This window comes from Astatotilapia calliptera, chromosome 6, assembly GCF_964374335.1.
Source record: "Astatotilapia calliptera chromosome 6, fAstCal68.1, whole genome shotgun sequence".
Taxonomy (NCBI): domain Eukaryota; kingdom Metazoa; phylum Chordata; class Actinopteri; order Cichliformes; family Cichlidae; genus Astatotilapia; species Astatotilapia calliptera.
This window is the reverse complement of record NC_137427.1, coordinates 24978466-25005945: the sequence shown is the minus strand read 5'-3', so window position 1 is coordinate 25005945 and position 27480 is coordinate 24978466. Positions and strand designations below refer to the sequence as shown.

Sequence of the window (27480 nt, the reverse complement as noted above, 5' to 3'; positions counted from 1 at the left end):
ATCGTTTGGTTGGAGCACACATCCTACAGAACTTGAAAAATAAAAAATATATTGCTTCTGAAACTACACTTCCTACTTTTCTCTTCTTTAGACGTGTGGCTAAAAAAAGATAAATGAGAAAGACCAGAGTTAGAGACAGAAGAAGAATTTAACCCAAACTTTTTTTCGTTTTTCTTTTTCCTCAGCAGAAATTCTCTGAAATAAACCTAAAACTTTTCTGCTTGTTTGCCGAATGGCTTTTACTACCACACAATGATTTGTGTGACATTTATTTGGGTGTTTTTTTTGGCGAGGAGCGTCACAAGTGTTTGTGTGTTTGTCGTGGTGTTAGCGGTTATGTTCCTTGTCATGTGTGTGCCATAAATAAAGACTCCCCTGGCTAATGCAACCCACATGTTTTTTGTTCCCACCTCCTTTCTGGATTTGCATTTGTTTTCTGGGGAGTTTTCAGATGGTACACAGGCTTGTTGGACCACGTCTCAGCTTTTGTGAAGTCATCGATTTTTTTCTTTTTCTTTTTCACATCAAAAGCAGCCGTGGACTTCCCTTTTACTCACAAAGGTTAACTGGTATAATGCGTGATTCCCATTACTTCACCACGGAGCAGATGCACAGCTGTGAACTGATGACTTTCCTCAAAACACATTTGCAGACACAGTCATACCCAGGAAGGAGATACTAATAAATAACCACAGCTTTTATATATAATATAATAATTAATTTTAAAATGATCTATTTCAAACCGGTGTATTATTCAGTTGTAAGACCATCACTATCCAACATAAAAATAAACCACAGGTGACCGTGGCAATCAAAGCAAGCACAAAGAGTTTTTTGTACAGGACGTTCTTTACAACTGTTTTCACCTGCTGGCAATAAGAAACTTCCAGCAGCCGCTCACCAACCAGCTGGAAAATACACATATTTCTCTAGCAGCTTGTGGTTATTTCACATCCAATATGGGAGAAAATTCACAAGTGACCATGACATCATGTGAAAGACCTTTATAGGCAGGAGCCTGGCCATGTAGGGCTTTAAATGTAATTAATGAAATACAGATAGGAGTGCTGTTTCCAACACTTTGGTAGGTCCAAAAGTGCCAAAGGAGACAATGTTGAAGGGGCCAAATTTAAATATATGCTGTGGAACTTTTTTTTAAAATCACATCTTGTATGTTCAAAACAAGCCTCCATTTTTTTTCTTTTATTGCATGGACAGTTGTCTACAATATTTTGGTGGCTTGCCTGACCTATAGTTCACAGAAGTTACATTTTGTTGGTTGACATTCAGCCTGTGGTCAGTGCATATATAGCAAGAAAGAACTGGCCAGTAATTAGTCTGATGGAACCACTTTTAAATGACCTTATTGTGCAGTCTTTTATTGTAATGCAAAATTATGAAAAATGGAAGCAAAATTAGGTCTCAGTGGAGATTTAATTATACTTGTTGGGTGTCAATATTTACTATTGTCCACAACAAACGCTTTTAAAGGGTCGCAGTGTAACAACTACTTATATCTTTTTAGCCTTTAGAAAAAAAGGGAGAGAAGCTAATCAGTGAGTGTAAAAGGGAGCAGAAAGTTAAAACAGGTAAAGACACATTAGTGAGGTCAGGAAGGGAGAAAATCTGAGGGTTATAAGACTGAGAGGAAGGGTAAAAACAGAATAATGAGAGGTGGGGAAAAGTGTGGAGGAGGTTCAGAGAAGGAAGACACTGTCGAGAAGGACTTTGTCAAACTCTCACCACTGGGTTCGGTGGATATTGGGTTGGACGGTGAGGTGGGGGTGGCGGGGGGCAGAGTTGCCACGGCAGCGTTCCGGATGGGCAGGCGGTCTCCTCTCAGGGGTGAGGGGGGACGTGGGGCTGTCAGGGAGCCTGGCAGGTAGAGACACAATGCCCTGTGACTGGGGGGGAGCACGGGTCAGTGAGAGAGGACAGGACTGAAGGGATGAAGGCGGCGGAGGGGTGAGGCAGAGGCCTGTCTGATGAGGTGAGGAGAGAGTTGTAAAGGAGGGAAACATAAGAGAAGTAAATGAGGGTGGAGGAGGAGAAGAGCTACTGATGATTAGAAGAGAATTATCCAAGTGTGAGTGTGGAGTATTTTCTGCTGCAGCTTTGATATTTTTACTCCCTTCCCGAGTCGCAGAACAACGCAACCTCTTAATTCCTGCCACCTTAATCACACTGGACAAAGCAGAGATTTGTGCATTTGGAGTCATGCTAAATTTTGTTGAATTTAAGTTTAAATCTTGTTCCTTATAGAAACATTCCAACAAGCCATAGTATTTGTCAGATAAGTTGGCACCAGCACCAGAAACCATTGGTAGGGCCACTTTAGTGACTCTAATTAGTTGTTATAAATCCTACAATCCATAACAATGACATCTGTGAATCATTATACAACTTAAAGAGTTAAGTCATTTTTTTTCTCCCACTAAAGTTGTTATATAGCCTTTTCCATTAACAGCTGGTGAATGTAGCTGATGCTGGAGATAATCCCATCTCCCTGTTTTTTTTATGTCATCGTGTGAGTTATTTGCTAGCTAGCAAACTGCAAGCTGCAGAACTAATTGATACTGAGCTAGAGAAAATTGCTGAAATGTTTCAGTTTTTACAGCATCTTAAAACACTTAATTTCTAGCTTGTATGATTTGTTTTGAAATGCATCTTTACACAGAGTTTAAAGAGGTTTTGAAAAAGAAGATGCTGGAAATCCACCAGTCTGTTTACTGTGATTAGCTAGTTAGCTAGTTTCTTAAGTATCTCAGTAAATATCACTGGGCTTTCAGACTGTTGGCTCTAAGTAATATTTAATTTTTTGATTGTTTTTTTCTTTATTTTCTCAATATTTTGAATTGTTAATCGCTGCCAAATTATTAAATCAACAGTATGCACGCTGCAGGGCTCCACTTTTGTCTATTTGTTGCACTACGAAAACTGTATCATATCACGAATCAGGAAAGCACCAGTCAGATTAACTGATGATAAAAGCAGTGACTAGTTGCAGACCCACTAATATAAAGAATATAAACACCACGCATGTTTGAATTGAGATTTTCAGATATAGAGAGCTTAAGTGAATTTCTGCATGTGTGTGTGTTTATGTGTCGTCATGTGAAAGTTGTTCAGAGATTTGGTGAGAAGGAAGGATATTGATCTGGTGCCTGCTGGGATCGAGGTGAACATGTGAATGAGCACTGTATATGTATATGTGTGTGTGTGTGTGTGTGTGTGTGTGTGTGTGTGTGTGTGTGTGTGTGTGTGTGTGTGTGTGTGTGTGTGTGTGTGTGTGTGCGTCCATGCTGATGCTGATAAAATTGTAGTTTTATCTCCCGACCTGGATAGTGGAGCCTGCCCTTTGAAGAAAAAAAACTAGGATGTGGAGCGCTGTTATGCATAACATGTCATTAGATCACAAATTGCTAAACAGGCATTAGCAAATGATGCTCTTAGCAATTAACCTTCTGCCTTTCTATATTACCACAAATACAGCTGAAAATTGTAAATAACTCAGAACACTCGTTAGACTCATCTTGTTATACTGTTTCGCTCACAAAGGTGCACTTATAAGTGGAGCCCAGATTGCAGTGATCAGTGACACGGGCAATCATGTGGCTCTCTTTATTCTCTCTCAGACCTTTTGGTGCCCTCATCTGCCTTTCTCTCCGTCTTTCTCTCCGTCTGTCTCTAACGCTATCACAAGTGGAGGGCTGTTCCTGTTGGTGTCATATGATGTCTTGTGGCCCTGTAGTGGTAGCAGAACAGTGACAGTTCTATCCCTGCGCCATCTAATCGACACGCCGCTCGTTGTCACATGCACTGTGATCATAAATCAGGTCACTGACAGTACCAGCCCTTAGCCATGTGCTCCTGCTTACGTCTTTAGTTTACTGCTGAAAAGCTGCACTCACGTTTTGGTTTTTTGACCCTTTTTTTGGTCACTTTCCACGACTCTTTCGCCGTGAATGTTATTGTTTAGCTTTGTTTACCTTTAATTATTCGAACAAGAATGTAAGATGATAGGAAAGCTTTATACGAGCAGAGAAAACAAGTTGGGAATGACTGAACAGCTGATAGGATGAACTCTAGATGTGACTTTCATGTGACAACCTGAAAAGAATCAGTGTTTCACCAGCCAGCATCCTGCTCGGCAAAGAGAGGGTGCTCATCAAGCTCCTTCTGCTGGTGGAGATCATTTGTTTCTGTGGCACATGATCGCCGCCGCTGCACAAATTATGTCGTTCCACCTTCCACTTGTTGTCCTCTCCCTTTCTGGCCTAGTTTTTGTGCGAGCTGGTCTTTGTTGTTGTGATTTTCTGTCGTGAAAAGAAAAAAAAAGCAACACAAAACAGAAAAATAATACAGCAGCAAAGCATCGTAATTATGACTCTTTGATGACTCCCTGTATTTGTTTTGTACTCTTTGTTGTTTGCTTCAACAGGTTTTCTCACTTTGCACAGAAAATAAAAAGCTGGATACTTTGCCTCTCAAGAGCATAGTAAGGGGAATTGGTTCTCTTGAGACTGGTCTAACAACTCAGTGCTGTCGCACCCAATTTCTGGGCTATTTGACCCATTAGATGTCAGTGCTTGGGAAACAAACAGGCAGTGCTAAGAGGTTTGATGGGCATAATAGTGTGGACTTAGTGATGGATGGTGCCATAGTTAAAGTACAAAGAGTCCAAGAATGTTTTAAATCTCACTTTCTGCACTCTTATTGGACTCTTTTACCCGACGTGCTCTATATGTTTTTCTTTAACAAAGACTGAAATATAATCAGAATGGAAATAATAGAATACAAGCCAAAAATAAGTGAACAGTAAAAGAATTAATGAGGTGATGTAATATAATATTGATAAATATAGAAAAAAGTAACACAAATCATGAGAAAACACGTTTGTGTTGTTTGAAACGATATCAGCACAATCCCCGGTAGTTACTGGCAGATGTTTAGGTCACAGATTTATATTGTTTCCCGATTGCCATCTGAACTTTGAGGATTCAGTCATTTATCTCTAAAGGCACCAATTTCTAAACATCAAATGAAAGAGGAAAATCAGAATTAAAACATAAATCAAGCAACGCATGCAAAGCAGTGTGCAAATGTGACATCACCACAAATGACTGAATCCTCAAAGTTCAGATGGCAATGGAGGTTTATTTATATAGCGCATTTCATTATACTTCAACTCTACTTAGGTGAATGCAAAATAGAAACAACGCATATTAATAGTACTTTTTTCATTTTTGCCCTACTTTAAAAAATTGATTGCATTTTTTTTTTTAAATCACTTTTGAGCACAACCCTACAAGAGTTCAAACTAACGTCTTCATACGTAGATGTCACTTTGCTGTTAAAAGAGGTTATTAACTCTGGCGTTGCTTTGAATTTCTGGTTATAGTTGTTGCTCCTTTGTTCTGCGACTCTTCATTGTTGACACCTCCCTTCTGACTGCTCAAATTGCAAAATTGTACCCGAGACTGAGGTTGTGAGTACCTGGGGAGTAAGAATGCTGTGGCAGAGCTTTAGCCTCATGTGCACGCCAGTATTGATCCGTGCAAGCCTCAGTGACTGTTGCTACAGAGCAGGCTTCGCTCATGGTACAGGACTCCCACCTGTCACCAGTCGGTGGCAGCTAATGAGGAAAAGCAGCCCATCACACACTAGTACAGCACACACACACACACACACACCCATCAGCTTCTGGGATAACACACTGCCAACAATTCTGCCCTCTCCTCCTGCCTCACCCAGGCACCCCCTTCTCCCTTCTTGCCCCCCCCTACCCCCCACCCCCTCTTTTTTACTCTGCCTCTTTCTCTACCTCACTTTTCCTCTAATGAGTTGCAACACTGATAACGAGCCTGATGATCTTCCATTGATTCAGCTATCACTTGCTTGTCTGGTAATTGATCCGTAGCTGAGCCTCTAGTTAATTATATGGGCTTCGACATGGACCCCTGCCCCGGGGGGAATTCTCAAGTCCTGCACAATAATAGTTTTAATAAAGGAGCCTGAGGATCTCCAGTATCCCCTTTTTTCCCACCCTTTTCCTGCTTTCACAGATTTTTCATCTTTCTATTTCCTCTTGCCTCCTCTTTCCAGCCCCCCCCTTCAAAATTTCTTCATCTCTGTATTTTTACTTCTGTCTCTCTCTCTCTCTTTCTGTGTTTTTTTTCTTTGTTTCCGCTGTCATCATGACCATTTACTATCGGCAGAAGCAAGGTGGACGGGGTAGGGGGGTAAAAAGAGGGGAAAGAAATGTGGAGGAAGAGTGAGCAATATCTGCAGAGTCCACTCCTCCCTCTCACAAATAACAGCCATTAACCAGCCAGGTCAGAAGCTGAGCCACCAGCTTGACTTGAAACACTGAGTGCCACTCGAAAAACCCACAGACTAGCACATTTACAGGAGAATGGGGTGGAGGGGTGGAGGGAGCAGAAGGAGAGAGGAAGAGAAAAAAACTGGAAAGCAAAAAGGAACCTTGGCGGCTAAATTGTCACTTAATATAATTAGCCTAAGCCTCGTGCATTACCTTTTCAATAAGTTGTTAAGAGCAGAGCTGGTGGTACATGGACAAGAGGTGACACATTATGCCTTTTACAACAATGCTTCTCGTGGCTACTGACAAGGCATGGGCCAGCATGCAAAAAGATGAATGAAGAAAAGAATTGAAAAGGAAGGGAGCAGCGGAAGGTATTTAGAGGTGGAGGGGGGAAAAATTACAAGAGACAAAAAAGCAGAGGATGAAGATGTAGGCAGGCAGCAAGAAAGGAGCGAAGATGTAAATTGAGCTTGAGACAAAAGACACAATTGCACATTTTCAAAGTGGCGAGACACACACTGCACACTTTTCTCTCTGCTGGCAGAAATCACCTGTACATAACAGTAATGACCGGTGTGATAATCTCAGCAAAGGTTAACGGTGTACCGCCATTAGTACATAGTACAAAAGGCTTTTAACAGACAACCAAGAAGCTGTCTGCCGCAATTTACCACAAAATTTGAAGTGACTTTATATATCACAAGCCATTTAATGTAGCTGAGGAGAGAAGTTCTGTCCGTGTCCCTTTCTCTTTTGTTCCTCGGCAATGAAAAAGATCACTGTGACATCTCCCTCTCGCTGCGGACTGAGGCACCTGGTCTGTCATTTCTCTAATGATAGTGGGGCGAAAAGACGGGGTGGAGAAGACAAGATGGGAGATTTAAAGTTTAAAAAAAAAAGGGGAAAGGAAAGGAGAAGGAAGGAGGGAGGGAGATGGGTGTCTTCATTGTTTGAGATGTGTCCTATGCTGTGTCAAAGGAAGCATAGATCTTTTCCCTCTTTTTTTGTCTTATCCTCCTGTGTGTCTTTTTCTCTGTGTCTGCCTCCCTTTACTCCTCCATCCCTCATTTTATTCCCCTTACCTTTGCTGCTGTGGGGACCAATTTGGCTAAAATGGAACCTCTTCCTCATTTTTTTCTTAATTAAAATCTGAGAGCCTCCGCGGAGGAGGAGGAGGAGGAGGAGGAGGAGAGGGGAGAGAGAGGAGGTGCCTGTGAGCATGTGTGTTCGTGTGCATGCTGGTGGCAGATTGCCTGCGTTCCATTAGTCTTTCATTAGAGTCGGTGAAAATCAAACAAAGGCACGAGAGTTTTAAAAGATGTATCAAGGCTGGCATCTTTGCTTGTTTTAAAAAATATATATATAGAGAGAGAAAGATATATTTATAATTATCTAACGAAAAGAACACCAAAAAATGTTGATCAGCTGTGATAAAAAAACAAAAACAGTTTTTTTGCAGAATACAAACCTGATTTTTCTTTCCTGAAACAAAGAAACTTGAAAACACCAAACAGAAGTGGCTCTTTTTTCACATGGAAGGCAACAACTCAGCTCCTTTGCTTAGCACTGTGTATAACTGTGTGTGTGGGGGGGGGTCTGTGTGCGTTCATATGCGTGTGTGGCAGGACGGTCCCACAGGAGAACTAAGTTGCTCTGAGACGTGCTGGCCGCTCGCAGCGCAAATGGTAATAAGGCGGGGGGAGACAAACGCTCCCCTCCTCCCGATCTGTGAGGGAGCTTGCCCCCACCTATCTGCGTCTAGCAGAGGAGGGGTGTGTGTGTGTGTGTGTGTGTCTGCGTGCAAGTGTGTCGAAGTGTGCAGCACGATGTCACTGAGCATCTCACAGTGGAGCGGCGGAGTTGACTCAGTTGAGCTGCACTGGCCTGACACACACACACTCTCTCTCTCTCTCTCTCAGTCTCGCACACACACTCAGCGAGCCACCGTCTCTCTCACTGGCTCGCTCTCGCACACACACACACACACACACACACACGCTCAGGCGCTCAGTTCAGTTCCTCCGTGGCTGCGGCGGAGTACAGAGGAGTCAGAGAGAGAGAGAGAGGCAAGAGGAGAGGGAAAGAGAGAGGACAGTCGGCAGCACAGACGTTGAGAGAGGGACACATTCACAGAGACACAGAGAGAGAGAGAGAGGCTAAGGGAGAGAGAAAAGGAGAGAGAGAGAGAGAGAGAGGAGCGGGAGGCAAGGAGAGCTGGATTGCTGGTGGCTCACTCCCACACCTCATCTTCACCGTGCTGGGACAGACACAGAATTGATGGTAAGATAAATTCAAGCTTTTTATTGGCTCGGCTGTTTGCTTTCATGGACGTTTATGGGACTTTTTTTTTTAACTGGACTTTAAATATGTTTTTTTGGTTGTTTGACAAATTTTTGGGAAAACAGTGAAACAGTATTTTTAAATTTCACAATTTTTTTTGCTGTATGTGTTTTTTTTTAAAGTCTAGAGTGTAAGATATATCTCTGTTGTACTTACAGCACACTATTTGTTGCCTTCTCAAGCTTGAATTTATTTCTGATTGTATTTCTGTGTGGATATTCACTGCTGAGTCTGGTGGTGGCACTTCCCAGGTTGCTTAACTTTTACTTTCCTACTTTTCTTTTTTTTTCTTCTTCAAATATTACGTGAGTGTGTCCATGTGTGTGCATGCAGGTAAACATGCGTTCCACTGTGTATGTTTGCATCCAAGTGTGTGTTTCTGTTCACTCCGTGTCCAAGTACAAAATGACTGACAGATGGATTACAGCAAAAAGTAAAAAAAGAAAAGAAAAAAAAAGTCAGGCCAAAGGCAACAACATGCACCCCCTCGCCTTAATTCCCATAATCCCCTCCTTTTTTTTTGTTTTACTCCATTCTTGCTCACCTTCTCATCAACCTCCCTCCTCACCTCCATCCTTTTCCTCGTCCCTCTTCACCTCCAGTGCTCCGCTCATCTTCCCCTGTCCAAGACGAGGCCCCCGAGGAAATTCACCACAAGCCCTCTTCTCTCTCCCTTCACGAGAATTAACTCCACATTCACTGCTCTGCCACCGGAGCTGCCAAGAAACCTCACACACATACACACGCACACATACATCTACTTCCTCATCTTGCCTCTTGCTGTTATCCTCCTCAGCAAGCAGGAACCAAGCTAGATTTTTTTAAAAGGCAACATAACCCCAAAAGAACCCACCTTCACTGACTTCTTTTTCTTCTCTCCTCCTTCACACTCCCACATCGCTGCTGCCCTCCCTCTCTGTCTCTCCCTCTCTCTGTCTAAGTCCAAGGAGGCAGAGTTGGATGTGAGAGGCAGTGAGTGTGACACGGTCCCACCAAAGCCCAGCAGAGACCCAGAGTCGCCCAGGCCACCTCCAGCTAAGGCTAACGGACCCACGGACACAGCTGGCATTTGCACGAGCATCATCTCAAGTAGCCACAGTAGTAGTAGCAGCAGCACCACCAGCAGCAGAAGTGGTCTGGGTGGCGTAAGCATCGTTAGCAGCAGCGCTGAGGGAGCAGGCGCGAGCTCCATGCAGTTCAGCACCAGACCGCCTAGTGCTGAGCAGCCGGGCTTCATGGGGACATGGCAGCAACAGAGCACTGACAGCAACCTCCTCTACAGAATGTCCCAGCAGGTACGTCGCTCAGCCTCACCCCTCCATCTTCTCCATCTCTGCCTCCTCCTGTCTTCCTTCTTTCTTTTCCATCTTTAAGGCCAAATGTTCATTTTCCTTCTCCTGATTTGTGTTTACTCTCACAGTATTTACTGGTTCCTGATCCAAGAAAGTGTTGGTGTACGTCTGCATGTGTAGGTGTATGTGTAAGTTCATGTTGGGGTGGGTGGGTGGAGGTGGTGGGGGGAACCAGTGGTTTCGTGGTGTCTTGTTTGTGATATTTTAAGTTAAGAGTCAATTTTGCAGCAGATTTTTTGTAACTTTCCCTTTTCTTTTTGGAACATTGATTTCATGATTTTTGTGTTGCTCTTTTACACAAACCTGCTGTAAAGTATTTCAATTCATGCATTTTCCCTCTCTCTCTGTCATCTGTCACTTTTTCAAAATTTATTCAATGCATTTGTCATTTTCTTTTATTTTTTAAAAAAGGGCAAAAAATAGCACATTTTATGTATTTGCAAAAACATGTTAATATAAAATTTGCACAGCTTGCGACATGATTCCTTGCCTCTTGTTACACACATGCCTTCTGTCTCAGTAATTGGTGTGAGAGCGGAGAGGAGTTTTAAAAAGCAAGCTATAGGCGTGTTTTGGTAACCCCAGCGCCGATAAAGACTCGGGAAGGGGCACCCCTCTGGGACCGGCTAATTGACTTCGTGTGGCCGAAGCAGGAAGCCCCTCGCGCGGCTACGGAACAGCAAAGGAGCCGTGAATGAATCCTGGCTGGCCAGGAAAAGTAGTGATGATAACAGAGAGCCCGCAGCGGCTGAGGACAGTCGAAGATTTCCTCCCGACATTCCTCTGCTGCTGTCGCTGGTGTTCCTCTTCGTTCTGTAGCCTTTTTTTATTTTTTAGGTTTTTAATGTCGTCTCTAAAGTTAGAAACATGACAGGGATGAAGTGGTTTCGTTGGATAAATATCAGGTACGGAGAGGGGGGATAGGAATGTCCAGCTCCGAGCAAGTGTATGTGCGCGCGTGTGTGCGCGCGCGCGCGTGTGCTTGTGTGCGTCCGTTCGCGCACACGTCCGCGTGAGGGGAAGACAGTAAAGATAGAGGATGGTTGTTAGGTTGCAGTTAATCATAGCGGGACCTGCAGACTCTCCGTACCATGCACACGCTGTTACGCACTCGGGCCATAGCGGCTCTTGCGCAACAGCTTCGCCGCGGCTCCGTGCTGTAAGTGATGAGAAACATATTCTGTCACCTTGACGGCACTTGGAGTCCGTTTTGTTTTTGTTTTGTTTAACCCCCAGAGGTCGAATCGTGAAGATGAAAACGATGTTTTGGGATTTTTTTTTTTTTAAAAAGAACAAGAATCCCGGTGTAACTTTTAGTAAAGACACATTTTGTTAAAGCAGCTTTCCACGAAATAGTTTTAGGAGAAAAACAACCTCCACCTTTTTTTTTGTTTTAGTCAGGTTGATCTTTAAAGCCCTCAAATTTATTAGATACGTAAATCAATAGTGTTTCCCTTTACATCCTCACACCTTTCGTGCTTATCACGTTTTATCTTCCCCACCCCCTCAAAATCTTCCTAAAGTAACGATCATGCAAACTATTGATACACGAATTAGTGGATGGGTTGCAGGGGTCAGCGAACCGCTTCTCTTCTCCTCTCCCGGTACGAGCAGGTGGATGGGCCCTTGCGCTCAGCATCTGCTGGGACCCCACGTTTGCGTCCCCAATCCTTTTTACAAATGCGCACCGTTGTTTCAATATAATCAGCTGTGGGACTCGCTGTTATTTATCCTTCCTCGCACTACTTAGAAGACATCTTCTCATGTTTAGTAGGCATGACATAAATTCTCCGAAGGAAGCCTGTTCCTTGACAGACTCGCCTTATTGGAATCTAACCGATAATGACTTTGTGTTTGCCGAGCCTGGCGCACCCTGGGGTGTTGGAGAGAAATGCGTTATGGGCTTGTGTTAAAAAAAAAAAACCCCATCTCCCGTAAAGATCAACCAGGTGACAGATAGATGCAGGATTTTATAAAAGTTTAGTTACATCACATCTCCATCTGATCGATAGAGACATAAAAAAAGATTTGTGCGCAGTGCGTTTTGGAGAAGCGGCTGTGATGAGATGCAGGGACATCTCCAAAATAACAAAAACAAAACATAACAACAACAACAACAAAACCCATTTGGCAATACCTTTTGGAATTCCTTGTAAATCAAACACACACAAAGAAGCACTGTCGAAACGTAGGAAATGTCTCTTGTGATAGGAAGGCAGTGATTTTCCTATTTTAAAGCCATCCTGTTAATTACGTAAATAACCTGCGGTTTGCAGCAGGTGTTTGATTAGCTCGTGGACAAGCATCCGTGACTGAAGAGTGCAAAGAAAGTGAAGCACAGACATTTATTTTTTTCTGTTGCATCCAAATTCCGAATCACTAGTTTCATTTTTTTCATCATAAAAAAGCAGCACGTGTCTTATATGGCGTGGAGAAAATTGCTTAAACCTAAAGAAAATATTTAAAAACCACTTTGAATTTAATAAATAATGCCTGTATTGCTGCCGAATTTTAATCGTTTTTCATAGATTTTTATTGGCAATTAATGAATGTATTTATTTCATATTCACTTGGATGTTTTTCAAGACACGAGGCATTTTCTTTTAAAAATATTTGGCCACAGGCGATGCTGTTTGGATTGAAGAAACAAATGAAAAATACAGGTGAATTAAATATTTTTCCTTATGTTTTATTAAATGTGGAGTGTGAGATTGCATATTGATACAATGGTATTTTTTTCCTTTTTCTTTTCTCTTCTTCTTCTTTATTTATTTATTTATTTATTTTTAAATCGTTGCGTGATTTTTCTAAAGCAAACGAAATTAACAGCGTTGGATATTGAGGCATTTGTGCAGTCGAACAAATTTACACCTTTCATAAAAGGCCTTAGTAGGTTTTTAATCTTTGAGCAAACTCTTTTTTTTCTAAGCCACACAGCAGGAGATTTACATCCTCTATAATCCACGCAAGTGTCAACAGGAAAGGGCATAAACAGCATGCAATTTAAATGAAATCAATGAAATGGATTCAATAAATACGACCTATTTTCTCAGCTTCCTCGTGTTAAAAAAAATCAGTGCACATTTTACAAAACACTGCGAGAAGGGAACTCTCCTAATTGCTTTTATGGCGGAAAAAATACAAACATTAGTCGCGAGTGTAATTAATTCCAGGCATTACGGAGTGATAATATTTGGAGCCTTAATTGACCCGCTGCTGTACATGCGTGGCTATGAATATCGACCCTCTGCAAGTTAAAAACTCCAGAGTTAAGTGATACTACGAGTCTAATTGGCTCATCAGGGATGTTTCCTCCACAATACAGCAGCCGGAGGCCGCGTTTCTCTCTCTCCTTTCCCCCCCTTTTTTATTGTCTTCTCCGCTTCAAGTCGGAGGAACGTGGGAACAAGTCAAGGATTAGAGAAGCTTGTAAAAATGTGCCTTCATCTCCACCTGAGGATCTGATGGAGCCACCCAGGCTCGGTGCAGACCTCAAAAGGGGTGGGGGGGAAAAAATCAGTGTATATCTCCAGTTTAAAACCATCTCTAAAATAGCCTCTTCCTTTTCTTTTTGCAAGGGTGCTGTAACGCGGCTTCCTTTGAAGTGCGACAGGTCGACTATGGGCCGAGATCTGGAAGAGGTACAGTGGCATTACAGCTTGCCTGACTTCTGTCTGCTCTCAGTGCTGCCTGCTTCATCTCACACCGAGACTCTTTTTATCCACCTATGGACACAGCAGGGGTGGATAACACAGACATATCATTTAAAACTAGATAACACAAAAACGCCAAAAAATTAATTCAAATACCAATAATAATCAGCGTTAAAACAATAGAAATAATAACAGAAATTTTATATCTTATATAGCTTTTTGTGGCAATTTTTTTCTTAGGATTTAAAATAATATTTTAAACAAACACTCACTCAGATTTGCAGCATTTTATTCTTTCACTGTAGCATTTACAATTTTAGGATATGGAAATTACTTTAATTTAATGTCAGTAAATTAAATTTATAACTAATATATATATATATTTATATGTCTTTTTTAATTCTTACAAATCTGCTGGCTTCTTGTCTCCAAACATCCTCTCAAAGATTTGAAAGCCTGACTTTATTTCCTCTAATATTACAATTTTTCTTTCCATTTCTCTTCCTTTTCCTCTTTTTGTCATGTTTATTTATTTATTTATTTCGCTTGGATCAACATCACAGTCCTGTTGGTTGATTTTCCCTTGTTCCATATATTTCGTTAAAGCATTGTGCAGCCAGCCCAGCGCTGTCTGTTTATGCCAAACGGTTGGAAGTGAATTCTGTTAGCGCTCAGAGCATGATGATGGACATATTTGTGGAAAAACATGCTCTGCTTTGTTTTGTCTGACTGAAGAAATTAGGTAGATATTATCCTCTTCAGCGCAGTTCAGAGTAGACGCTAATCTGCCTATTAACACAATGATAGATTTATAGCAGTGTGTGTGCGTGTGTGTGTGTAGGGAGGCTGGAGGCAACCGTTGTTTTACACGGTGGGGTAAAGTCGTGTTGTATGTTGCATATGTGGTGCATATGCATTGCTTCTTACTGTTGTGTTGGACTTGGAGGCAGTGATTTGATGCATATGTGTAGAATTACCCACAATCGGTGAACGTGTGCGCATGTGTGTGGTTACACTCGCTGTTATTATTTCCATGTCTGTCTTTGATGGGTCGTTGCACACGGAGCATATGGATGTCTATACATACATGTATCTGGTGTCAAGTGTGTGTCTGTGTGTGTGTGTGTGTGTGTGTGTGCGTGACGTTTATGTGTGCGCTAAAGAGTTGGTGTCTGTGGGTTTGCCATTTATTTTTCTGAGTGGGTGGCTAAGCACTCATATGCCAGTTGTGTGAGTGTAAGCGTGTTACTAAGGATGTGAGAGTGTGTGTGTATCCTCCCTGTGTGTGTGTGTGTGTGTGTGTGTGTGCGTCTCTGTGTATTGGATCGGGCTCCATGTGTGTGCGGGTGCGAGGTGAAGTGTCTCTTGGCTGGCCCTGGCTGGAGAGCTGGAGGAGAGCAGAGGTGAAAGAGGAGATTTGCAGAAAAGACACGCACCACTTCCCCCATTACTACTTTTTCTTTTTCTTCTTCTACTTTTACGTCTTTGTCTCTCACAACTTCTTCTTCTGCCCTCGCTTTTTCAGCCCTCTTCCTCTTCCCCTACCTTCACACTTTCTGCTCTGTGTCTTCTTCGCCACTGTCTTTCTCACTTGAAACTCTTCACCAGCAGCAGATCGAATGCTCAAAGACGAAATCAGATGGTTTTTATGCAGCTACTGTCTTTGCACAAAAGGCTCCTGAGACTAAATCTGTGTAACTGGGGAACATTTTGAGCGTTTATACCGTGCAGGATTACGACTCATCATAAGACACAAGGACAGAAGAAGCACAGTGTTTTCTTGGTTATGCCTTTTTAATCAGTGTTTTGGTCTGGTAACCTGACTGGAAAAGCTTCAAAGCTTCAACAGTATAGATGACCCTGATAAAGCGCTTATCCCTCGATCTAAACTTGTCCTCTTATACTGCCTAATTCACGTATTACTGCTGCGCACCAGTTAAGAACATCCAGATAACATAGGCAGAGCTGAGAATGGACGCTGTGATTTTTGAGCGAGCTGGCATCCAACACAGTCTTTGTGTGTATGATGATGCGTTTTGTAAAGGCGGCGTTATTTCTGCAGGAGAGCAATACGAGAGTAAGACCGAGCAGGAAGGTGGGCACGGCTACTAGTATATTTGCTGTATGCGTGCTCTAGTAAGAGCCCATCTGGTTTGATGAGGTGGGAGGATGCACAAGGTCCCATTCATGCTGCGGTCCCCACTATATTTACCCAAGTGCCAACCAGGGAGATATGACGTCCACAACATTTTTACTTTAAACTAGTTCCAACTGGCGTTTCAAAATCTTTTTCTCTCAGAAAGTGCATCGCCCAGTATGTCTGAAGGTACATGTATACATACGATAACTATGCCAGCTTTTTAAATTTCTGTTTTACATACTGCTTGTCTAGTGGGTAACATCAATAGCCACGCTTTTAATTCCACCATTTTCCACTCTATTTCTTGGACAGTTGACTGACTCTTCACGCGTGCACATATATTCTCCTTTCTTTCACTCACCATCTTAAAATCCGTATGATAGATTTTAATTTTCAATTCATTTATATGCTGTCCTTTCAAAAATAAAATACGGCACCCTGATCTCGTGTATCTCAGGTCAGGCAGGAACCTCTATAGCTGTGCAATAATGCCCTGCAGGCCCAGCGTTATGGGTAAGCACTGACCCTGACTCTGTGTGCAAGACCTGGGGCAAACAACGATCAATAAGCATCATGTGAGCATCACTCACAGGCTCCATGTCAGCTGTTTCCTGTTTGTCCTGAGGAGACAGGTGCCTCACCACCATGGTGAATGGGGGGGTCTGTATCATATGGAAGCATAGGGTGCATTTTATGGGTGAGGAGCGATAGAAATGCACAGCCATATGCTCTGGCTTTATCAGTGGGATGAGTGGTAAAATCTACTGGAGCTGAGTCTTTCCCAGGGACCTCTCTTACTCTTGTGTGGGCATGTAAAATCAAAGAAATACAGTATTCCATTTCCTTCTGTTGTTCTTTATTTATTGCGAGTCGCTTTTTTTTGACAAAGTCAATCAATAAAATACCAGTAATCTGAGTAGAAGATGTCAACACCGCGTAGCACTGAGGAAATTCATGAAGTATTTCAGGCCAGAAAGATTTACGTAGGTTTTATTCATTTGGAATAAATCAGCGTGGTTATTCAAAATGTGAGCTATACTCAGCAGCACATGTGTGTGGGGTGTGTGTGTGTGATTAGTTTCTTACGGCACTGGGAAAATGGTTTACAGTGTTATGTATTTTTAAATACAACTGTTGTCATGTAGATTGCATTGAAACGCTTTATGCTGTTTTGTTTTTTTTATCTGCTGATGTCCGCGTAAGCAGTGGAACACCCGTCTTTTTACTGTGTTTTTCCTTCTTTCATTTTCCACGTGTCTTTCAAAACACGGCTGTGAGTTATTTGTCTTTGGGCAGTTTCCTGCAGTACGGTGAAGTCGCCGGTGTGAAGAGGAAATGTGTGTGTTTGAAGGGCTAGTCGCTCAGGATGTCACCACCCCACCACTGGCTAATGAGGGGGACATGAATACAGGGCCAGGGCAGCAGCACACACACACACACTGACATGGCAGGAATGCAGCAGCTGTCACCGGGATCCAGGCAGCTATAAAAGGCTTGAAGTGTAGTTCTTGTAAGTGTGTGTTTGTGCGAGTGGTATTACCAGGGGTTGCTGTGGCGTCGAGAGCCGGGAAAGGGACGGCGCTGCCACAGGTGACCCGAGCCACCAGCGGGGTGGACCATCATTTTGCCTGTGGTATTTTAAGACGTGGCCATATGGTAGAGACATTGTTCTGTATCCAGAGGAAGGTGACATTAGGTGTGACCTGTGCTAAGTGACAGGAACTTGGGCATACTTTCACCATGGCTTCTCCCTTTTCCTGTTATTCCTCAACTCCTGTTATTTTGTTTTCCTTGGAGTTGCGCCAACGCAGCGGGCAAATCGAAAGCCTACTATTTTTACATCCGTCTTTAAGGACCCCTGTCTATTCGCTCTGCCTGCCAATTTGCCCCATCAGCAGTGGCAAAGAAGAAGAGCTCTCAAGGCACCGAGCCTTTCATTTTTCTGTTGGCGATGTAGCTAATGCTGTCACTGTTATTTGAAAAAGCACTCAGAGTGAATTGCTATTATTATTGTTAAAACCATCATCATCAGGCTTATTTATGGTTATGGATAATGATGGTAATTTTGTTCAGGTTTCGCACTTGACTCTGTCTCTTTCTTCTGCTAATCTGACATATACTGTGTGTATGGGTGTGTGTGTGTGCGTGCAGGCCTACTGTACAGTGCTGTGTGTTGGCAAATTACCAAAGTTGTTGTTCAAAGAAAATGGTTTTTCCAAAAGGTAACACAGATTTCATGTCCACAATTCACATGTGAGGTGAAGAGAGCTGCACTCAGGCAAGAATAAATATGTTTCATCTTTTAATGAATACATGGAACCGTGTCTGTGAACGGTGGAGGTGGAGGAGGCTCCCCCCCCCCCCCCCCCCTTTCACTATTTTCTGTTTCATTTCATTTCTTTCTTCCTTTTTTTCCTCCTCTCTTGTGCTCCAATGTTTTATTCTCCATCTATCTCCCCGCTCCGTTCTGTTCTGTCTCCAACTTACCATGGAGGTTTGATTGCTCGAAGCCCAGGGAGGATTTTTTAGGGAGGTTCTGGAGAAGGGAGGCTAGTGGTACAGGCTGTGGTAGGCTTGTAGCCAATGTACATAGTGCGCACGTATTACACATGCACGCACATACACACAGATATAAAGTACAGTGATTTTCTTTGTGCAGATTGTGTAAATTGCTTCTTAACAATGCTGTCATTTTAACCCACTGAATAAAAAGCCTCTAAACTCGAGTCTAAACCCGTTAGCTACTTTTTTCCCTCTCGCCTTCTTTTTCCTTGTGAGCAAAGTGTTAAAGCAACATGTGTAAGCGTTTGTTTGTGCTCTCTGCTGACTTTGTAAAGATGTTTGCGCTGTTGGATTAATAACGTTTAATGGCCACTGTTAAATGCAGCTGCATTGGCATCCCACAGCTTGTGTTTTTTTCTGGCAAGCTGAGACTCTGGGTGGCTTTTTGTTTTTGTGAGTACGTGTTGTGTGTGTGTATGCGCCCGTGCAGTGAAATACTGCTGTGTGCGTGCGTGTATGTATGTGTGTGTGTGTGTGTGTGTGTGTGTGTGTGTGTGGGCTAGATAGAAGAAGCATTGTGTGTTGTCACTGAGCATACCTGTTCATTTAAGTGTGACATCCCCCCCTTCCCCCAACAACCCCACACCCCCGCCACACACACTCACAACAGAAAATGACTGAACGTGATCACATATTGAGCAGCAGTGTCTGTAATGTCAGTTAAGTCACAAATGATCTAATTTGCCTACCGTGATTGACATCAATTGGTCAACCCAGTGGTGGCGAGCCACCATGAATGACCTCTGGCGTCACACTTTCTGGATATTTGTTGTGCGACTAAAGCAAACAGCTGGATGGAGTGAGAATTCTTGTAAGGAAAACGCAGTTTTTGTGTGTGTTAAAAGTGGAAGATGTATCTCCGTTGTTTACTTGTGCACTGGCAGGCACACAAGCGGCCCCACAAACACACACACACACACACACACACACACACACACACATATATATATATATATATATACGCTTGCTTTCTTGGTGCTGATGTTTTCTCTGTAAATGGCCTGAGCTGCCTCTTCCTTTGTCGGGAAACACTCTTAGCGATAAGTGCTTTGTTAGAGCTTTGTCTGCTGCATGATGTGTGTGACTCTGACTAGCATTTAATATTTTATGGCATTTAATCTATTTGATATGTTTCCGCCAAATCCAAAGGAAAAAAAAATCTGCAGCTTTTGTTTCTTTTATTCAGGCCATTACCTCACAGCTTGTTGATCAGTTTAGATTTGTAAAGGGTGGCCGAAAAGGATTTATCACCTAGATTTACCGCTGTTTTTCATCATAAATTCACCATCTTGTCCGTTGCTAAAATCCCATTAGGGCAAAGGTGATCCTTTCTGCCTGATCAATGAGCGTAAATAATACAAAATGTCATTAGAAATGACACTATTTAAAGAGCAGTGGAGTTTACAGGATGCGGCGGCGAAGATAGTGCTTTATGACAAAGGAAAAGAAAAGGAGCCGACAGCTTGTGCATCAGTCAGAAGGTGAGGAGGAGGCTCTCTTTGAGATCAATTGGTAATAGGCTGAAGTCACAGAGGCGATTAGAGGCGTCGACTTGCCTGTGTTGTAAATGCTGTCAGATCTGTTAAAGGAAGCCTAATACCTCTCAGGTTGAAAGCTGTAATAACATCAACTGTAACTGAATCCGCAGGGAAGTGCAAGGGAGACTGCGTGTGTGCGAGTGAGTGGAAAAGGACTGGTGAGGAAGGCGAAAGTGTTTCATTCTGTGTAGATTACATAGGTTTCTCTGTATGTGTTTGTGCGCGCATCTGTGCGTGTGGTGTGTGTGTGTGGGTGAGTGGTATAAAGCGGTGGCAGCATGCATAAAGGCGAGAGCCGCGGGGTTGCTCCTGGCATTCTTTTGGCCACCAGATGCCTGTCACTGCTTTAAGGAAAAAAAAGAGCAAGGGGATGAGAAGGAGAGAAGGACAAAGATGAGGAGAGGAGGGAGGGCGAGGAAGGGAGGAGGGGGGTGTTGGGGGGCAGCCACCGCTGTTCAAATCATGTCACGTAGCGCTAATTCATCCAGCCTCATTAGAGAGAGGGAAGGGACCGGAGAGGGCCTCTCTCAGGACAGGGGCCCGGGCTCAAACACACAGCCACACACAGATATATGCATACACTTAGTTTTCCTCTCTGGCACATACTTACACACAGATACAATTTCGCTGTTCCTCTCTCTCACACACACACACAGACACACACACACACTCGCAGGCATACATACACAGATGACACTGGCACATGGCGCAGTGCGGGGGCAGTTTAGGGAATAGAAAATTGCCTTCTCAGGAAGGCCCTGGCCAATTAAGGACCTGACCGTATTGAATGTCAAGTGTTAATTTAGTCTTACCCCCCCAACCCTCCCTCAAACCATCCCCCCACCCTCACCCCTCAATTTCCCAGCAGTCCTTGTTGTGGGGGGGTGGAGGGTGGGACTAGGTGTTGTGTGTGTGTGTGTGTCCCAGAGATGAGCAAATACATGTCAAGCCAAAGTTGATTGCCTGCTCCGTATTATGTGTCGCAGGCAAGTGGCAAATGTGCTCCCGCCTTTTAGCCTCCCGCGTACCCCCTGAGGGACTCTGCGATGGAAGGAGGAGGAGAGGAGGAGGATTAACTGTACCGCAGTGATAAGAATGGGGGGGTTTACACTAGGGAACGAGGGGGGGGGGGGGGGGTGAAGGGGACAGAGAGAGAAGTAGAAAGAGGGCAGAGGGTTGGTTTGATCTCATAGGACTGGGTGGTGACTTTGATAGTTTTTTAATTGCCTTCAATGCGCAGAGGTGATGTCTCTGGAAAACATTCTTGGAATAAATAGTTTTAAAAAGAGAGCGGGCGAATTTCCGAAAGTTTAGCCAGCTGATTATTTAAGAAAACGGAACGCATTTTAACTTTATGAAAAACTTTAAATGATGCCAACGTGTTGGCTTTGCTCTAGACTCGCTGCCTTTGGCGTGATCCAGGGGTAGACAAGGTTGTCTCTGAGTTGGACTGATGGTAAATGCCCACCTCCATACCTCCATGATCTAATAGACATCCACTTAGTCTTAATGGCCAGATTCCCTTTCTTCTCTAGTGATGACTGTTGCACTCTTTAAAGGTGTAATTGCCAGCTTGTCTTTCCTATCACTCCCCCTTCACCAAAAGCCTCTTTTTGCCTCTCATGTTCACTACCGTCCTCCCAAGACAGAGGGGAGCATTTCTAAGAAAATAAATATTAATGCTCTGCTTGCATTCACAACAAAGCCAATTCTCCTGTTTTAGCCAGCCCTCTGGCTACATTTGTTAGTGAAAGGCTCTTTGTTTTACATTCGTCTCGGTGCATTTACATGTGCGCCGGAGTTTGTGTGTGTCCGGTGATAGCAGTGATCTTGTGAAATTGAATAGAGAGGGCGAGTATTGATCATTTACCCCTGTGTGTTATTAGTGCCTGCTGCTACTGACATAGAGAATGTGAACCACCGGCACAAATGCAAACTGACAAACATACACACACACCTATACATACACACTTTGCTATGTTTACTGAAGAAATACAGTATGTTGTTTGCATGTTGTGACAAATGTAATGCATTCCATCATAGGGGAAAAAGTATACTTTCCCACTACATAATATTTTATGGAAATATCAACATTATTGCCCAGACCCGGTGGTGGAAACCTGTAAAATTACAGCTCTAGTAGTGTTATGACGGACTGGGTTATGTGTCAATGACTTATATGCGTCAAGGGTCTTTTCAAATGGGGCCAATTTTTATGCTCTCTGCTCACGCGCAGCCACACGCAAATTTATTATTACAATCTGTTTTTTCAATCTCCCGTAAGTGATAACAAGTTCTGAGTTCACAGAGGTTATGGTGAAATGTAATTCGGGCTCTGATCACTGATATTCAAACAGCCACCGTACAAGCCTCCAGGGCCAGGGGAGGGGTAGGGTGTTAAAGCCAAGTGTAAGTGCTCTGTCTTTGGGTAGACATGGACATCGGCAGGGCTTCTGGAGCTCCAGTGAGACGGGGGTTGAGAAGTCTGTCAAGCCCTAATTGATCACCCTGACCTGGGGAACTAAGTACCAGATGAAGGGGGTGCAGAGGAATGCAATAGATAAGGCTAAAGGGAAAAGAAAGAAGCGGGGGGAAAAGAAGAAATTGTGCGACCGGTGACTTAATCTCTCTGGACTGGTCATTTCCCCCTCCGGATGATAGATACAGTAGGCCTAGCGTGTGACACAGATGGATAATGCAGGCGTCTGGGGTGATAGAGTTATAAATTAACACATTACTGGACCTTAATGTGGACTATTGTGGACGACCTCACACCACCATCATCAACCCTCCAGGCGCACAGACACACACAAACACGCCTCCAGTTTCACTGATGCGTCTAGCTGAGCTCAGGGTGCGGATTGTTCTCCTCAAGTGGCATTGATTTGTTAAAGTGCTGAATTAGCAGGATCAGTCCAGTTGCTGGTCTTTCTTCTATTTTCTTTCCTTTTTTTGATTTGACAATTTTACCCTTTTCCCCCCCTCTTTTACACCATCCTTGTTACTTCTCTCGCCTTACTCAAACGCTGATTTTCCCTCCTTTTCTGCTCTGTTTCCACATTCTTGACTCCTCTCCCCGTGTGAAAGACATTCACACACTCTTTTACTGCACAGACACAAGTGCTCCAAACTTTGCTCCCTCGGTTGTCCTGGCTTTTTCCTCGAGTCCTCTCTCCAGCTGGAAGGTCTCACCTAAAGAGAACAGTTGGTTTTTCTCTCCTTCTCGTGGCCCACACTATGCTCGCTAGCCAAAACTGTTGTGTCCCTGAGTTTGAGACTTAAAGGGGAAGTGGTATGTGTGTGGTTGGGGATTGGTATTTAATAGCCAGACATACAGAAGAGTTAATATCCAGAGCAGCAGTAGCCTGCACATTGTAAGGCCACACACAGTGACAAGGTTCTGAGCAGCTCGCTGTATTTAAAGCTCACCCCGCTCCTGTGGAGCGAGGCAATGGCTTATACATCCACAGGGTAACCGCAGCGAATTCCACCGGTGTGAATGTCATTCGACAACAAATGAGTGCTTCTGGAAACCGAGCGGTGTACAGTAAGGGTCACTGGTCTCTCTGTCTGCTGAATGTGGAGTGCTGTGTTATACTTGGGCTTACGAGTGGGACAGGCTGTCTGCTTTCTGAGGCCGAGTCCCTAGCCAAGAGGTGCAGATTTGTTAGTGTCTGCTCCATTATCACCCATCACTCTCATGGTTTGTTGTATTGAGTGCAAGTGCATGAGAGAGAAAGTGAGTGAGCGGAGTAACCGGAGACTGTCCCCCCACTTTCTAGTTTTCTGTAATTCAGCCCAACAGTTAACATCTGGTGACCAGTGACTGACCTTCTTGTGATTTCACACACAAACACACACGCACACTAAGAGTCGGACTGTATCCAAGTGATGAGTGAGTGACCACCCATCTACCCCTCCTCCCCTGCCAAGTATCCATCTATGCCAGATCCCCCGCCACAAGTCCGTTCCCTCACTGCGCATGACTGGCCGATGAAAGGTTGATGGGCGACTGGTCTGCTCATAGTATCAATAAAATACTCAATAATGTGCCAGAAAAACACCTAAGAGTAGAAAGCACCTAAGCACACATACAGTACACACTGGTGCAAACACACGTGCACCTCACTGTGGCACAAAAAGCAAGCACAAACCTCACTAGCTAGTTTGCATGTTGACATGTTAATCTAATCCTTTAATCCTTATAAAAAGTTTGAGTAATTTAGCCAATTGTTGGTTTTGGAAGTTTAAATGGCTACACTGACAACTTGTTGGCTCCTCCTTTCATATGTTGTGTTTTGGCAGTCTTATATGACATCAAACTGAACGTCTCTGGGTTTTAAACAGTTTTTTGTTTTTCTGATTTTACAGACCAAACTGTTAATTGGTGAACTGAAGCAACAAATGCCAGATTTATCGATATACCATAACACAAATAAGAATGATACTAATACAGTGGTCTGCAAAAAAACAAAAACAACATGGAATGAGAAGTATGTCTGGTTGATAGGAAAGGCCAGCCGTTGATTATGTGAATACAGTGTGTTTGTGTGTCTTCTCTGCTGGGTGACAGGGGAGTGAGCAACACAGTTAGAGGCAGAGCAGAAGTGATACATGCCTCGCTGCACTGGGTCACGACCTTTGTCGCCCTTGGCTCGTCTCTGTGCCACATGTTTTTGTGTGCAATAGCATGTCAAGGAGTCACTTGTCCCTTCAAAGGAAATGGGAAGTACCTCGGTTCATGCAATCCAGGGGAACAAGGATTATGCAAAGAGGTGAGTCACAGGGAGGGCGTAATGGCAGCGTGATGTTGTGACTAAAGCTCTCCGTTCAAGTCAAACGGGGGGGGGGGGGGGATTTCAGGGAAAGACACAGGGGTAAGACCTGACGTGTGACGGGAGGGTGACTGCACAAAAAGAAAAGAAAAAAGCAGACAGAGTGACAGAGAGCGACAAAGTGAAAATGCCAGTGTAGCATCTCAGTAAGAAAAAAAACACTTAAAGTGAAGGATAGTGAGCGGGGATGCAAGAAGGCAGCCAGGGGACTGAAGAAGAGAGATGGGGGTGGGGGGGAGTGAGGCTGATGCATTGTGACAGTCACTTAGAAGGATTTCACTTCCCCTAAACTGTGGCTTGAAGGAAGAAACACCATAAGTTGGGACAATTATGGTCTGAAGGAGATATGACAGGACACATGTGGAGCCGACAAGGGAGGGAGGAAGGAAGGAAGGAAGGAAGTTAACCAGAGAGCGCACGCGTGCACGTATCTATCCTCAGGAGAATGCAATCATATCATTTGCTTGTATGCTCGTGGATTGTTCTGTATATGTGCACTACATATACTACCCAAGTATCGTGTGTGTTTCTTTGTGTGTGTTTGCCTATGTGGGGCCACAGAAGGGTTCTCGCTTGGTGCACACCATGTCTGGGAGAGCCAGCATCTCGCTCCTCATGGTACAGTGTGTTACCACATTGCCTCCCTCATTCCTTCACCTCATGTCTGTAACTTAACCTAGTGACGAAGGGCAGGAGGGGGAGAGGGAAAAAAAAGAAAGAAGAAAAGCACAAGAAGCTGGAGCGCAATGTTGCCAAGAAAATAGGCCCCTTATTTTGTCTTTTCTTTGGTTTATTTGATTTTGGCCTTTTTGCATGTTAATAGTTTTTTTTGTGTGTGTGTCGTAGCTCTGATAAGTGTCCCTAATGTTCTTTTTGCTGCAGTACATTTTGTTACCCCTGCGCAGAAAGCTCTGCCAAGAATGTCACTGTAATTTGAGTGTAAGTGGATTCCAAGAAATACACTTTTCCTGTTTCATTGAGTCGTTTTGCTTTCAGCGCTATTATGTCCTTCGTGCGAGTGAGGCACTGGCGAAATTGTCTCTCGGTTTTTCTCTGGCTTGTGTCTTTCTGCGTGGCACCTACCGCTACAGTTCACCGACAGTTCTGTTAATTCTCTTTCCATTTGTGTGACTCTGTGTGTGTGTAGACAAATAATGGCAACAACAACAAAAAAAGTTTCCATTTAGAAAAATGCACCACACATGACTACAAGCTAATTTAAAAACTCCCAAACACATCTCCTGTATCTTGTGTACAATCTGTAGTTTTAATGCATATGTGACATTTTTACAGGTAGGAGGAAATGAAATCTTTGCTATTCACACTTTGTTAGCAGGTACAAGAATATCAAATACATTATCAAATAATAACCATTTACAGCTCTGATCAACGCTTAAAGACAAGGATTAAAAAAATGGATTGAGATATTTGGATAAGATGAGCGCTGCCTTCAATCCACTGCTGCTAATGAGTCACACGTTTCCTCTGGAGAGCTGCATAAACGAAGCTTCCAGCCTTCTGTCCTTGCCACCTTCCCTGTTTGTGCTACTCTCCGCTCATCAGTATGGCAGTTGTGTTTGCTGAGCTGGCTTCTGATAGACTTTTGTTTGGTTGGGTCATTTGAGATTTGGTATTAGCTCTCTCTCTCTCTCTCTCTCTCTCTCTGTCTCTCTCTCCTGTGGGTTTTATTCAGATGCACCTCCAGACTGTGCTGAGGCTGTGCTATGTTAGGGATTGATGGAGGAGGGAAGGAGGGGGAGACTGGGACAGAGGCTGACGGGTATTAGACCCCTGAACACAGCTGGGACCTCTACTATGAAAGAGATGGTAATGACCGTCTGTTAGCATTAGAGAAGATGGGATGAAAGAATGGCCAGAAAACCCATAGAGAGAAGACTTAGCCACTGTGTCAAACCTGAGCCTGAAAGTACCTTTGCCACCTCTGGCTGTCCCGAGGACGAACGGCAGTGGCTAATTTTCAACTGATTTCACTTGCAAACAACAGCACAGAAGTAAGAGGAATTCATACAGGGAATTAATTATCATTAATAAAAAAAAATCCTGTTTGTATTTATGGAGATCAGCATCTCAGAGCCCAAAATAGTTTTCTAGTAAGGCCGTATTTGGACAGAAAATATGTCAAAAAGTTTTATAAATTTCTAGGAGACCACTGGATTGGCATTGCTGTATCTCAGACTCTTTTAACTTTTATTCCAGTGTAACTTCAGCCAGTGTGCTGTTCAATATATGCAAGCTTTTCTATGTCAATGCTGATGGTATTTTTGTCTTATGACTTTTAAAGTTTTCCCCTTTTAAGTCCACCCATCTTACGAGCTTCAGCAGAAAGAAAAAAAATGGTACCTAGATAAAACTCATCCTCCTGTGTGTATTTTTCAATAAGTGGGTCATGATTTCTGGGAAGACACACTGCTTCTGACTTTTTCAGATGTCTTTTTTTCTTTTTGGTGCTCTGGTCACCTCAAAGCGAGGGTCATTTATTTCCTTTATAATCGAGAGAAAGGCAGCCATCTCTGCAGCTGATGTTCTCCAGAGCTGGTCAATTCAAACCAAAAAGCGCTCCAGGGCAGAAGAAAAATACCCAAACTTGGTTTTTGTGTAAACTGTCCCTTTAACACAACCGCACGAACACAGCTCACCTTTTTACATGTTGTGCTATTTTTGGTGTGAACGTTCTCAAAAAAACCCCCAAAAAATTAAATGAATAAAAAACTTTC

General features: G+C 43.4%; 1 protein-coding gene across 8 annotated transcripts in view; it reads left to right on the top strand.

Annotated features, from left to right (window-relative positions):
* Window positions 1-27480, top strand: part of bnc2 (basonuclin zinc finger protein 2) — a 163257-nt gene that overhangs the window by 67651 nt on the left and 68126 nt on the right. For 2 of the 8 annotated variants that reach the window (XM_026171258.2, XM_026171263.2), the window contains exons 1-3: window positions 8182-8605; window positions 9607-9960; window positions 13596-13658. The exons of 1 other annotated variant lie outside the window; for it this stretch is intronic. In XM_026171258.2, coding sequence (XP_026027043.1) covers window positions 8603-8605; window positions 9607-9960; window positions 13596-13658 — 420 coding nt within the window. In that variant the 5' untranslated portion in view covers window positions 8182-8602. Of the gene's footprint in view, window positions 1-8181; window positions 8606-9606; window positions 9961-13595; window positions 13659-27480 lie in introns of those variants that run through there. 5 more of the 8 variants (XM_026171259.2, XM_080302980.1, XM_080302979.1 and 2 more) reach the window with 3 other exon arrangements.